The sequence below is a fragment of the Capra hircus genome, chromosome 14 (genome assembly GCF_001704415.2).
Source record: "Capra hircus breed San Clemente chromosome 14, ASM170441v1, whole genome shotgun sequence".
NCBI lineage: Eukaryota > Metazoa > Chordata > Mammalia > Artiodactyla > Bovidae > Capra > Capra hircus.
The window spans coordinates 90,868,052-90,882,432 of NC_030821.1; the positions used below are offsets into that span (position 1 = coordinate 90,868,052).

The 14,381-nt window shown below is 43.9% G+C and overlaps 1 protein-coding gene across 1 annotated transcript in view; it reads left to right on the forward strand.

The window, feature by feature from the left end:
• COL19A1 (collagen type XIX alpha 1 chain) overlaps positions 1–14,381 on the forward strand; it is a 114,952-nt gene that overhangs the window by 66,596 nt on the left and 33,975 nt on the right. Inside the window, exons 26-28 of the mRNA XM_018058814.1 lie at positions 3,849–3,893; positions 11,483–11,527; positions 11,630–11,692. Coding sequence (XP_017914303.1) covers positions 3,849–3,893; positions 11,483–11,527; positions 11,630–11,692 — 153 coding nt within the window. The remainder of the gene's footprint in view (positions 1–3,848; positions 3,894–11,482; positions 11,528–11,629; positions 11,693–14,381) is intronic.

The window sequence follows — 14,381 nt, forward strand, 5'->3', positions numbered from 1 at the left end:
AAATATATACAACTAGAAAAAGAAGGTTTTAAATGCCCTGAGACAGGAGCATTCCCGTACATTCAAGGAGACCTGGGGAGTGAGTGAGGGGAGCATGCCAGGAGATCAGGTCAGAGAGGTGGGGTGGAGGTGAGGAGCAGCCCTGCCCAGCAGTGCTGCTTGCTGGCCCGTGGAGGACCAGGGCCAATCTGCAAGTTCTGTCATGGGTTTGGAGGCAGCATAAGCACATAGATGGAGAGCAAGCATATAAACAACTTGACTTTTGACATTGCCATAATATCCAAACATGAGACCCACATTGGTTCATGATGCATTAGAAAATAAATAAGCAAGTAAATTGCTCCTTCAGAAGCACTAATTAATAAAGAGGCTTATCGGCCATCGTAGACTTTCTCTGTCACTCTGAGTGAAATACGGAGCCAGTGGTGGTTTCTGAGTAGAAAAGTGACAGACCTGCAGCTGGAGTGTAAGGAAAGCTCCTCTGTCCATGGGATTCTGCAGGCAAGAATACTGGAGTGGATTGCCATGCTCTCCTCCAGGGGATCTTCCTGACCCAGGGGTCGAACCCATGTCTCTTACATGTGCTGTGCTGGCAAGCGGGTTCTTTACCAGTAGCACCGCCTGGAAGCCCAATGGGACAGGGAAGACACAGACTATACCCATATATGGGGCTCAGACAGGAGCAGAATCAGCGGAGCTCCTGAGGAGGCTGAGGCTCTGGACATGTTGTGAAGGAAGGGCAATAAGACTGACGGGATGTGGGTCTAAGAGAAGAATCAGGGATGGCTCCAATGTGCTTGACCTGAGCCCCTGAGATGATGGCATGTTATCAACAGAAATGAGGAAAGCGCTACACAGAGTCTGTTTGGAGAGGGTAGGATGAGAATGATCCATAGTATAATTTTGGACGTGGGACCAATTATGGGAATTATCTACTAGACAGCATAGTGGGGGTACTGCAGTAGGTGGTACAATAGAAGAGTATGGGGCTTAAAAAGAGGTCTAAGTGCAGATATAAATTGATTGTGTGAGCCTATAGGTGCTATCTGAAAGTCAAGAGGCTGGATAAGATCACCAAGAGAATGACAACAGATTTTTTTTTTTTTAAGAGAAGAGGATCACGGACTGAGCCTTGAAGCCCTCCAATATTAAGATCAGGAAGAAAGCAGGGGGTGAGCAAGGGAGACTTAGATGCAGGGACCAGAGAAATAAGAGGAAATGTTGGTGCCCTGGAAATCAAGCGAAGATGGTGTATGGAGAAGAGTGATCATCTGTCTCGTATCCTGCAAATGGGTCGAGTAGGATGGCCACGTAGGAACCGTTCATCAGAGAAATGATTACTGTTCCACTGTGGTAGTAGGAAAAATTTCTGGACTTGAATGGTCTAAGAGAGAATGACAAAGAAAAAAAAAAAGATTTAGACAAAGCAAAAATAATGCTCAAGGACTTCTGCTGCAAAGGAGAGTAAAGAAACAGGCCAGCAGCTACCGGAGGAAGCTAGGTTCCATAAAGTAGATTTTAAGACCACAGAGGAACCGGACTGTTTCTAGGCTAAAGGAAAGGTCTGGTTTAGTAAAGGGGAAGGAGCGACGAGATAGCAGGAGAGGGGAGAAGTGCTGGAACGGCATCCTTAGTAGCTAAGAGGGAAGGAACCTGGGGCATAAATGCAGGGCTTGGCTTCAGAGAGGAGCCCAGATAGTTCATCTGTGGGAGCTGGTTGGAACCAAAGTACAGGGGTACAGGAGCGGGGACACGGGCACATGCATTGATTGGAGTCTATAGAAGTTCTTTTCTGATTGCTTCTGTTTTCTGAGAGATGGAGGATCAAGGTCTCATCTGAGGGTGAGGTAGGGAGAAGAGTTTGGAAGTTTGAGGAAAAGGTCTTCTACGAGAGGGCAAGTCCAGGAACCACAGAGTGTGGTGGCTGAGCAGAAGCCCCTCGAGACTCATGGTCGGAAACTGAAATGAGACCAGTCAGTGAGACTGTGTCCATGCGCACAAAGCAGGAAGGGATCTGGGTTTAAACGAGTTCCCGTTTTGGCAAATAAGTGAGAGAAGTGCGGATGGGACTGTGAGCCAGCAGTATATAGGGAGAGATTATAACCAGTGACCATGGGATCTAAACTAGATACATGAGCAAGAGGGGCCATCTAGGGAGTGAAGGAGCATGAAAACTTTTCTACCAGGGATGGTAGAGAGATCTTTGTGACATCGCAATTTGTGGGGGGAGAGGGGGGGTTCAAGCTACTCAAGGGAGTGATTTACAGCGAGGGAAGATGGTGGTCCAAGATCGGAATGCAGGCAGTGGAGGTTACAGAGAGATATTGTTTTTGATTAGGTCTCAGGTATAATTATGGAAATAAGAGTTCTGCCAGATAATTAAATTAGACTGATTCAAAGTACTGTGAGACCCGGTTGTTGGAAGGACCATATTATCAGACAGGAGCCCTCTTAACTTCATCTTTATCAGATATGCAAATATTTCCATTGAATTAAAAGCCCCAGTGCATTCATTTCCAGGGAAAAAACCCTGCAGTTTAAAAAAGCAAAGTGGAACTGAGGACTATCTGTTTAGGTCCTTCACCCATTTTTCTGCTAGTTCTTTTTTTTTTTTTTAACTGTAGCTATCTATGGTTTATATACTGAAGACACTACTTCTATATTATATGATGGAGGCTTTATCCTAGTTGGTCCTTGCCTTTCAGTTTTATGTTTAGTCTTAGCAGAATTTATATGGAGTATAATATAAAGAGAGGAATTAGACTTTTTCAAAGAAATTATTCAATTATTAGCACTATTTGTTGAATAATACAGCCCTTTCTTTACTAAAACCCTATTGTAAATGTTGGTCTGTTCCTGAAGTTGCTGTTATATTGCATTGATATACTGCTTAATCTTGGGCCAATATTCCATATTTCAATTATTATAGCTTTATTGCATGCTGAAATATGGTATTGCTAATGTCTTTATTATTCCTTTTACTTTTTCTCTTATCCTCAAGTATATTTATTATCCCAAGTGAACTTTAATATCATTTGATCAAGCTACAATTTGTAAAAATTGCATTAAATTTATAAATTAGTTTGGGCACAATGACACCTTTACAGCGCTGTCTTGCCCTCCAAGAACAAAACATCTCTCTCCGTTTAATCAAATCTTCTTTTATGTCCCTCAGTGAACTTACGGAGTTTTTTAATGTTGATTCTGCCCAACAAAAATTGCCATTTTATTGCCCCATATATAACCATAAGTATTTTTAGCCTTGTCAGCTTTATCTAAAATACCACACTGCCTTTGGAAAAAAGGTTGAGTCATTCCACTGCTCAGAGAAATTCCAGGGGTCTTCTTATGGGCCTCATGAGGAGAAACTACAAAATCCTTAGTTCTAAACACATTCATTTTAACCCAACATCCAATGAGCTTCCAAAAGTCTATTGAAAGCTTTTCAGAAGACATTCAAGGTCTTAGTCTTTTAATTATTGGTAATAAGTTTCTTTTGAATATGTGGAAGAAAAGTATTGGCTAATTTTACCTGTAAGTATTATGGGGTTCTGTCTTAAAGAGTAGGTTAACAGAAATGATACCATGAATGCTTATTTTCATTGGTATTATTATTTGCTTTGGTATTCTGGGGGAAAAGAGACAGAAAAGTCTTTAGTAGGTTCCACTGGCTGCCGTTCTTATTTTGTCCTTTCCCCATCTGGCCTTTAGCTTCATACCAGCTAATATCGGCAACATTTATAAGTTCCGAAGAGAAGCTTTACCAAATCCAAATCATTATTTGAGCATCAGTTTTGGCAGTGGAGATTGAATGGGTTTGATTCTAAGCAGTACATGTTTTTTTTCAGGGAGATCGAGGGCCAGCAGGCCCCCCGGGAGCAGCAGGAATCTCGGTGAGTTCAGTTTATCTCACGTTGTTCTCAAAGGTACCAACCGCCTAAAGGGCTGGGAGCACAGGGTGACTCCTGAAACTCCCAGTTTAAGAAACAAAACCAAAAAAAAAAAAAGTTATTTTAAACCCACCTGTTCCTCTCCCACCTCAAAAATGCTCCTGTCTTTATTTTCATCTTTTAAACTTTTTCCTTTGTTTTTTCTTCCCAACTCACTTTCACGTGGGGAGGGAAAGCCCATTACCTGCGCCAGCGCATCAGTACCACAGCTCTGAGAAGCGTGTTGGGTTTCTCTATTCTTGTAATATTTCAAGGTTTCTTAATCTTCAGAAGGCAAAGTTCTCATCCTCAGGCAATGTGCTTCAGTATCTTCGTATTAAGCTGCCATCTGCCTGAGTTTTCCCTCAGCCTGGTGTTATTAGCGGAGCTTTATTGCTGCTAATGTTTCCTCATAAACTAGCCCTTTAAGCCTCTCAATCATTTTTGTTGCTCTCTGGTGTCAAATGTTTTAAATCTCATCAAGGTCTTTTCAAATGAATAGGAAGTGCTCCAGGAAAGGTTAAAATCATTTCTCAGAGCCCTAGGGATCATTTTGATCTTCATTCATGATGCTCTAATTAAAATTTTGTGGTCAGGCTTTATGAATAAGAGCTCATTTATCCTCACCAGGTGTCCTGCAGGGTGAGCCAGGGTAGGAAAGTCAGTGGAAGCCCTGTACTTCAATCACAGGAACATGAGGAAAACAAGAAAGGGCCCTACCATCTCCGCACCACCCACTGACCTCTGCCAACACCCACCAGCACCAGAGCCTCCCAACAATCCCCCCACCTCCATCCCTCAAAAGGCTAGCAGCCACTCTGCTTCCCTCTGTTTCATTGCTGAACCTAATAAGAAAAGATAAAGACTCATCCACATGGCAAACCACTATCCTTGCCTATAAAATCCCATGGGCAGAGGAGCCTGGTGGGCTGCAGTCCATAGGGTGGCAAAGAGTTGGGCACAACTGAGTGACTAACACACTCCATAGAGAGGCATCCTGTATGGAGGATGACATCCCCTTCTTTAGCTGTTTTAGGTCAAGTCTAGTCTTAGTATGATTGTAAAAGTCACATGAAAATATTTTATTTAGCAAGCACTGCAGGGTTTTTATTGTTCAGTCACTAAGTCCTGTCAACCTCTGTGACCCCATGAACTACAGCACACCAGGCTTCCCTGTTCTTCACTATCTCCTGGAATTTGCTCAGATTCATGTCTATCAAGTCAGTGATGCCATCCAGGAGATTTTGTACCAGAAAGCATTCTTCTTGAAAACTGGCTCACACTTAATCCCGTTCCTTCCCACTCTCCCCAGCTCCCTACTGTTCCTAGCAACATATTTGCACCTGCCTTTGGGATCACCTTGGGTCCCCTTAAAACCTGCATCTCTCATATTCACACCCCATTTTTGTTTCCATATGGTATGGTGAGATGTAGTGCCCTACTGTATTCATCCAGGTGGGACTATATATATTATGTTCAACTAAGTCTGCCGTAAAAGGGAAAATACTAGCAACCACTGAAGTATTTAAAAGATCAGTGACAGACTCAAAAGACAATCCGAATGAATAATTCCAAGAATATTTTTGAAGGATGCAGCATGATTGAAACTGGAGGCTTCCCTGTTACTTGTTTGGGTAAATCTAATACATTTACCTAAAATGCAGTTTTCATATCTCATCATTAAGAAGATTAACTGACAATTACAAAAATGAGGAAGGGTTAAAAAAATGGCATGCTATATATATAAAACTGGCTATAAAAAAAAGTTTAAAAACTGTTACTTTATTTTTTATAACTGGACTTTACTGTGGCTCCGAAAATGAAATAGTTCAAAGATTCTGGAAATAGCTACACACCAGTGTGAGTATACTTAATGCCACTGAATTGTACACATAAAATGGTTAAAATGGTGGATTTCAAGTTATGTATGCTGCTGCTGCTAAGTCGCTTCAGTCGTGTCCGACTCTGTGTGACCCCATAGACAGCAGCCCACCAGCTTCCCCCGTTCCTGGGATTCTCCAGGCAAGAACACTGGAGTGGGTTGCCATTTCCTTCTCCAATGCGTGAAAGTGAAGTTGCTCAGTTGTGTCTGACTCCTAGTGATCCCATGGACTGCAGCCTACCAGGCTCCTCCATCCATGGGGTTTTCCAGGCTAGAGGACTGGAGTGGGGTGCCATTGCCTTTCTCCCCACGTTATGTATATTTCACAACAATAAAAGTAAAAAATTTAAGGTGATGGTTCTGGTTGAAGCAGGGATGTTCACTTGCTTTGCACATCACAGATCTTTGCTGAGAATCAGAGGGCCCAGTCCTACTCCGCCTAGAAGTCTGTCCCTTTCTAGTGTGTAAACAGGCCATCCAGGGCCTTTCCTTGGCTCTTCCTCTGCTCCTTTCTGGGATAGCAGGTGGGTCCCGGGGGCACCGTGCCCTCCCCAGGTCCTCTGAGATCCCTGCTGGCACTGCCTGGCCTTTGGGATCTTCATCTGGAGCTCCAGGTGCTGAGTCCATGCCAAGACCCTTTGGAACACTGGCTTTCTCAGCTCTAACACATGCCCTAAGTCAGGTCCATGAGATTCCAGGAGCTCCTGCTGCACTTGGGCAGTGGGGAGCCAGGATACCATCTCAGGCCTGTGTCTGCCTCGCTTCACCACTCAGCCATCGCTGACCTGCCAAGGGGCCTTTTGACCTCCAAAGGACCTGCCAAGAGTTCTACACAGCAAGTAGAGAAAAAGCCCAGGTTTCCCTCCCTGGAAACCTTCTGGGATGTCTATGGTCTCAGCCCCACACCAACATCCCCATCCACATAAGATTCAAGGGGCAGGAGGTGGCTCCTCAAGGACAGGATCCTTGGGCCTGGTCTGGACACTTGGGCTCATGCCCACTGTGACCTATGCTGGTCCATCTTCCACTCTGCTCTGTCTCAGAGGTCTCTCTGGTTCACAATGTCTCTGTCCTCAGTCCTCCAGGCCTTCTGTGCTGGAGGACTTCTGGCTGGCCGTAGCTCAGCGGTTCCTTCGACTACAAAGTGATTAAATTACTCTCTCTGAGGGTGGTTCAAGACCCACAGGTGCTCTCCAGTCCTTTTTTAGATGCCAGGATCCAGCACGGGAGATCCCACCCATGACAAGGACATGTGGAAGAGGCCTGATAAGCAAGGCTTCAGGACTCGGGGGGCTCCCTGGACCTGCATCTACCCCATAACCAGAATCTGTCTGTCTTACTATTTTGTGACTTTCACCAACTCTTCTGACATTAACAGGGTGCTATCCCTGACCACCTTTCTCTGGAGAAAATCAACTTAGGGCTCTAGCTAATAAGTCTCCTGGACATGAAAGGAATATTTCAAATCAAACCCCGCTGTTAGCATTCTAGCTTGCCTGACAGGTTTATCCAGACTGGTCAAAGTCAGACCAGTTTGTCCTCTCCTTTCCAACAAAAAGGTTTTGCAAATCAAACATGCTTCTTTCCAGGCTATCTTACTATGAATGCAAAAAACTTCTTGTGAAATTCAAGGTCTAGGACTTCTATTGGAGAAGGCAATGGCAACCCATTCCAGTACTCTTGCCTGGAAAATCCCATGGACAGAGGAGCCTGGAAGGCTGCAGTCCATGGGGTCACTAAGAGTCGGACACAACCGAGCAACTTCACTTTCACTTTTCACTTTCATGCATTGGAGAAGGAAATGGCAACCCACTCCAGTGTTCTTGCCTGGAAAATCCCAGGGACGGGGGAGCCTGGTGGGTTTCTGCCTATGGGGTTGCACAGAGTCAGATACGACTGAAGCAACTTAGCAGCAGCAGCAGCAGGCCTTCTATGAACCTTTGTGCCCTCCTTTCCCTAAGGTAAAGAAGAGCTGCTTGTCAAACAAGAGGGATTCCCAGAAATTAGGATATATTCGTTTAGTATTTTCAAAATTCTTTTTTTAATTAATTTATTTTAATTGGAAGATAATTACTTTACAATATTGTGGTTTTTGCCATACATCAACATGAATCAGCCATGGGTGTACATGTGTCCCCCCATCTTGAACCCCTCATCCACCTCCCTCCCCACCTCATCCCTCTGGGTTGTCCCAGGGGCACCAGCTTTGAGTGCCCTGCCTCATGCATTGAACTTGCATTGGTCATCTGTTTTACATATGGTAACATACATGTTTCAAAGAGATTCTCTCACATCATCCTACCCTGGCCTTCTCCCACAGAGTCCAAAATTCTGTTCTTTACGTTTGTGTCTCTTTTGCTGCCTTGCATATAGGATTATCATTGCCATCTTTCTAAATTCCATATATATGCGTTAATATACAGTATTGATGTTTCCCTTTCTGATTTACTTCACTGTGTATAATAGGCTCCAGTTTCACTCAGCTCATTAGAATTGACTCAAATGCATTCCTTTTTATAGCTGAGTAATATTCCATTGTGTATATGTACCACAACTTCCTTATCCATTCATCTGCCAGTAGACATCTAGGTTGCTTCCACGTCCTAGCTATTTTAAACACTGCTGCAATGAATTCTGGTTTCCTCAGTGTGTATGCCCAGCAGTGGATTGCTGAGTTGTATGGCAGTTCTATTTCCAGTTTTTAAAGGAATCTCCACACTGTTCTCCATAGTGGCTATACCAGTTTGCATTCCCACCAACAATGTAAGAGAGTTCCCTTTTCTCCATACCCTCTCCAGCATTGTTTGTAGACTTTTTAATGGTGGCCATTCTGACCCACGTGAGATGATACCTCATTGTGGTTTTGATTTGCATTTCTCTAATAATGAGTGATGTTGGCCATCTTTTTGTGTGTTTATTATCAATCTGTATGTCTTCCTTGGAGAAATGGCTGTTTAGTTCTTTGGCCCACTTTTTGTTTGGGTTTGTTTTTCTGGTATTGGGCTGCATGAACTGCTTGTATATTTTGGAGATTAATTATTTGTCAGTTGCTTTGTTTGCTATTAGTTTCTCCCATTCTGAAAGCTGTCTTTTCACCTTGCTTATAGTTTCCTTCATTGTGCAAAAACTTTTAATTCAGTCCCATTTGTTTATTTTTGCTTTTATTTCCATTACTCTGGGAGGTGGGTCATAGAGGATCTTGCTGTGATTTATGTCAGAGAGTGTTCTGCCTATGTTTTCCTCTAAGAGTTTTATAGTTTCTGGCCTTACATATAGATCTTCAATCCATTTTGAGTTTATTTTTGTGTATGGTGTTAGAAAGTGTTCTAGTTTCATTCTTTTATATGTGGTTGACTGGTTGACCAGTTTTCATAGCACAACACTTGTCTTTTCTCCATTGTATACTTTTGCCTCCTTTGTCAAGATAAGGTGTCTATAAGTGCTTGGATTTATCTCTGTACTTTCTATTTTGTTCCATTATTTCTGTCTTTGTGCCAGTACCATACTGTCTTGATGACTGTAGCTTTGTAGTATTGCCTGAAGTCAAGAAGATTGATTCCTCCCATTCCATTCTTCTTTGTCAATATTGTTTTGGCTATTCAAGGTTTTTTGTTATTATTATTCAAGGTTTTTTGTGTTTCCACACAAATTGTGAAATTATTTTTTTTTAGTTCTGTGAAAAATACCATTGGTAGCTTGTTATAATGGCACCCCACTCCAGTATTTTGCCTGGAAAATCTCATGGATGGAGGAGCCTGGTGTGCTGCAGTCCATGGGGTTGCTAAGAGTTGGACACAACTGAGCGACTTCACTTTCACTTTTCACTTTCATGTATTGGAGAAGGAAATGGCAACCCACTCCAGTGTTCTTGCCTGGAGAATCCCAGGGACAGCAGAGCCTAGTGGGATGCATAGTCCAGTCTATGGGGTCTCACAGAGTCGAACATGACTGAAGCGACTTAGCAGCAGCAACAGCAGCAGCAGCTTGATATAGGGATTGTGCTGAATCTACAGATTGCTTTGGGTAGTATACTCATTTTCACTATATTGATTCTTCCAGTCCACGAACATGTTATATTTCTACATCTATGGTAACAGGATCATACTTATCAATAATTACCTTAAATGTAAATGGGTTAAATACTCCAATCAAAAGACAAAGACTGGCCGAATGGATATAAAAACAAAACCCCTGTTTTGTTTTTGTCTGCAAGAGACCCACCTCAAACCTGGGGACACATACAGATTGAAAAATGAGGGACTGGAAACAGATATTTCATGAAAATGGAAACTAAAAGAAAGCTGGAGTAACAATACTCATATCACATAAAATAGACTTTGAAATAAAGACCAAAGAAGGGACAAAAAAGAGACAAAGAAGGAAACTACATAATGATGAAGGGATCAATCTGAGAAGACATAACAGTTATAAATATATTTGCACCCAACATAGAAGTACCTCAATACATAAGGCAAATGCTAAGAAGTATGAAGGGGGAAATTAACAGGAACACAATAATGGTGGGGGACTTTTATACACCTCTCACACTTATGGATAGATCAACCAAACAGAAAATTAGCAAGGAAACACAAACTTTAAATGCTACAATGGACAAGTTAGACCTAATTAATATCTACAGTGCATTTCACCCAAAAACAATGGATTTCACCTTTTTCTCAAGTGCACACAGAACATTCTCCAGGAAAGATTACACAAAAATCCCTTGCATTCCTATACACTAACAATGAGAAAACAGAAGGAGAAATTAAAGAAACAATCCCATTCACCATTGCAATGAAAAGAATAAAATACTTCAGTTCAGTTCAGTCACTCAATCATGTCTGACTCTCTGCAACCCCATGGACTGCAGCATGCCAGGCTTCCTTGTCCATCACCAAGTCCCAGAGCTTACTCAAACTCATGTCCATTGAGTCAGTGATGCCATCCAACCATGTCATCCTCTGTCATCCTTTTCTCCTGCTGCCTTCAATCTTTCCCAGCAGCCAGCAGGTCTTTTCCAATGAGACAGCTCTTCACATCAGGTGGCCAAAGTATTGGAATTTCAGCTTCAGCATCAGTCCTTCCAATGAATATTCAGGTCTGATTTCATTTAGGATGGACTGGTTGGATCTCCTTGCAGTCCAAGGAACTCTCAAGAGTCTTCTCCAACACCACAGTTCAAAAGCATCAGTTCTTCGGCCCTCAGCTTCCTTTATAGTCCAACTCTCACATCCATACATGACTACTGAAAAAACCATAGCTTTGACTAGATGGAATTTTATTGGCAAAGCAATGTCTCTGGTTTTTAATATGCTGTGTAGGTTGGTCATAGCTTTTCTTCCAAGGAAAATTCATAAAATACTTAGGAATAAATTTACCTAAAGAAACAAAAGACCAATATATAGAAAACTATAAAACACTCATGAAAGCATTTTCATAATTCTTATCCTCCCTTCCCCTATCCCCCGCCACACACCCACACATGGATTGAGGGACTGCTTTCCTATCTGCACAGTGGAGTGTGGCCCGCAGACTCTGACCAGCAGGGATGGCGCATCAGTGTAGAGCCACACCTGCAGCACAGGTGCTACACACGTGGGTGAGGAAGGAAAACACGTGGCCTTATTCAGTAATTTAGCTCCTAACATTTCCTGGTAATCTGATTCCTCAGGGGAAACCCGGAGCCCCAGGCCCCCCAGGAATTCCAGGAGAACCGGTGAGTTGCCTGTTTCTGACTTAGTGATTGTCCTTGTGTTTACTACATGCAGTTCTAATGCTTTTCTTGGCAACTAATGTTTGTCTATGGACATGTCTACAGGGGGAGAGAGGCCCTGTTGGAGACGTAGGTTTCCCTGGACCAGAAGGACCCTCAGGAAAGCCTGTAAGTCTTTTTCATTGTTTAAAATTTGCTTGTTTAAGAAAAGTTCTCAGCATTGCCTCTTTACTTGTCACCTCAGAAAGTGAGATTTGAATACAGAGTTTCTGAGGAAGTGAAAGCAGTTCTGCTGATGGCTTCTTGGGGTGTGGTTCTCCCTGATGGCCCAGCTCCCTGTGAGTATGTCTTAAATCACCATGGGAACAGTGAGGCCTTTTATTTTAAGTGTCAGGAAATTAGACTCATTATTTCTTAGGTCTAATGTTCTCAGCGGAGTGAAAAATGAAATGGCCTGTCATATCCTGAAATATGCAGACTCGCAGATTTAACACCTGTGTGTGGAGCTACAGTAGAAAGAGGCTCTGTCTTCAGGTACCCTCCTTTATCTGTGGACTTGTTCTTACACCTTCGTTAATTACTGCCAAACACTCACCCACTCATGTCCTAAAGGAGCTCTTGGCTACTGAGATATAATATTGATGTGACATTGTAATAGTCATTCTGATTAATTCAGTTCAAGTCAACATATACTCCGCTCATCCCTGCTATGTGCTAAGGGTGTGCAGGGCCCTGAGGGAGGGGTGTATAGAGAAATAAACAGGGTGCTCTTTATAGAAGTCCCTGCTCCCTCTGCCATGGACTGGGTGGGAGTGGGCTACTGTTAGGAGAGGGGGGCTGAAGGTGACCAAACAGCACAGAATTCAGGGGGCTGATCAGTCCCTGTGAAACCTCAGGGTTGCGGCATCCCCTGGCCACCATCTCCCCAGAGAAACAACGTGAAAAAACAGGAAGTATATGCAGTTTAGAGTCAGGGAAATCTGGGTTTGCAATATAACTCCAAGGGTTTGTGAGTCACTGCGGTCACATGACATGGTGTGATGTCCAGTGCCTGCCATGGAAGACGATCCGTTAACATTAGTCTCAATCTCTACCTCCTCTCCCCTGCCTTTTGCCAACTCCCCATCCCAGCCCCTGTAAGGCATTCTCAGATGCCATCATATTCCCAGGGAGTTATGCAAAAAGCAATTTATTCAGTCAGTGAATGCTTCTTGAGCACCTAGGACATGCCAGGCACTGTTCTGGGTGCTTGTAGCTCCTTGGATTTATACTCTAATGTAGGGATATGAACCAGAAACAAACATACATGATTCAGGTAGAAGCTGATCTAAGCAGGGTGAAGCCCTAGAGTAGCATTTCAATAGGGCAGTCAAACAGCGTCCAGCATTGGAGCAAACCCTGCATGGTAGGAGAGCTCAAGCCATGGGGAGGTCAGGTAGACAGCAGGGGGGGGGACAGGGGACATTGTTTCAAGAAAAAAGAATGGCTAGCAGAACCTTCTGTGTTGAAGGAAGGGCAGAAGGCACAAAGTCAAGAGTGAGGTGAGCTGAAGGAGAGCAGGAAAGACACAGAGGGAGAGACAGGCACAGTGGCCGGACTGTGAGGAACTTCTGAGTCAGGGATGGAGTTTGGGTTTCATTTGAAGTCTAATGGAGACCCACTGGAGCATTTGTAGCAGGTAAGGAAATGACTGGACTGCATTTCAAGGACTATGCCTGGAGAGCCGACCATAGGGAGCAGGGTAGAAGCAGAAAGAACCTTGAAGAAGCATTGCCATGATGTGTCTTGAAGGCAGAGCCATCAGTACTTGCTGATGGACCAGATGTAGTACGTGAGAAAGAGATACAGCAAAGCTGTGGTTTGGAGTCTGAGCAACCTGGTCAGTGTGGTACATTTGGTGAGACAGGAAAGACGGGAGATGGGTGAATTTGGAAGCAAAAACCAGGAGTTGTCTGCTGTAAAATGTTCATCTTAACACACTAGTAGACTGCCAAGTGGAAATGTCAAGTAAGCGGTGGATATATTCTTCTGGAATTAATGGAGAGGCCAGGACTGCAGAGATTGATTTGGGTCTTTCAACCTGAGCCTGGATGAAATGAGGTCACTGTGAACTGGGAAGTGAACAGAGCTGTTAGGAGAGGCTCTAGCCGAAGGACTGAGAACGGGCAGCCAGTAAGAGGTGAAGAAGCCCAGGCGAAGGAGAGTTTCTGTATGTTAAGGAAGCCAAGTGTTTAAGAGAATGGAGAGGAAACCATATGGAAGAGTATCAAGGGAGCTTAAAATTCTCCCCTGGGTTTGGAAATGGGGGAGAGAGTACAGCATGGTGGTATCATGATAAGAATGACCTGCTTGAGACCTTTCCTGGTGGTCTAGTGGTGAAGAATCTGCCTACCAATGCAGGAGACACGGCTTCCATCCTTGATCTGGGAAGATTCCACGTGCCGCAGAGCAACTAAGCCCACGCACCACGTCTACTGAGCCCACGCACCACGTCTACTGAGCCCACGCACCACGTCTACTGAGCCCACGCTGTGAGCCGCAACTACTGAGCCCGCATGCCTTGGGCCCGTGCTCTGAAGCAGAAGCCACTGCAATGAGAAGCCTGTGCACTGCTACCAGTGAACATCCACACACAGCAGCAGAGACCCATTCATAAAAGAATGGAAAGTGAAAATCTCCCAGTCGTGTCCAGCCCTTTGAGACCCCATGGACTATACAGTCCATGGACTTCTCCAAGCCAGAATACTGGAGTGGGTAGCCTTTCCCTTCTCCAGGGGATCTTCCCAACCCAGCGATCGAACCCAGGTCTCCCGCATTGCAGGCGGCTTCTTTACCAGCTAAGCCACAAATATAAAAA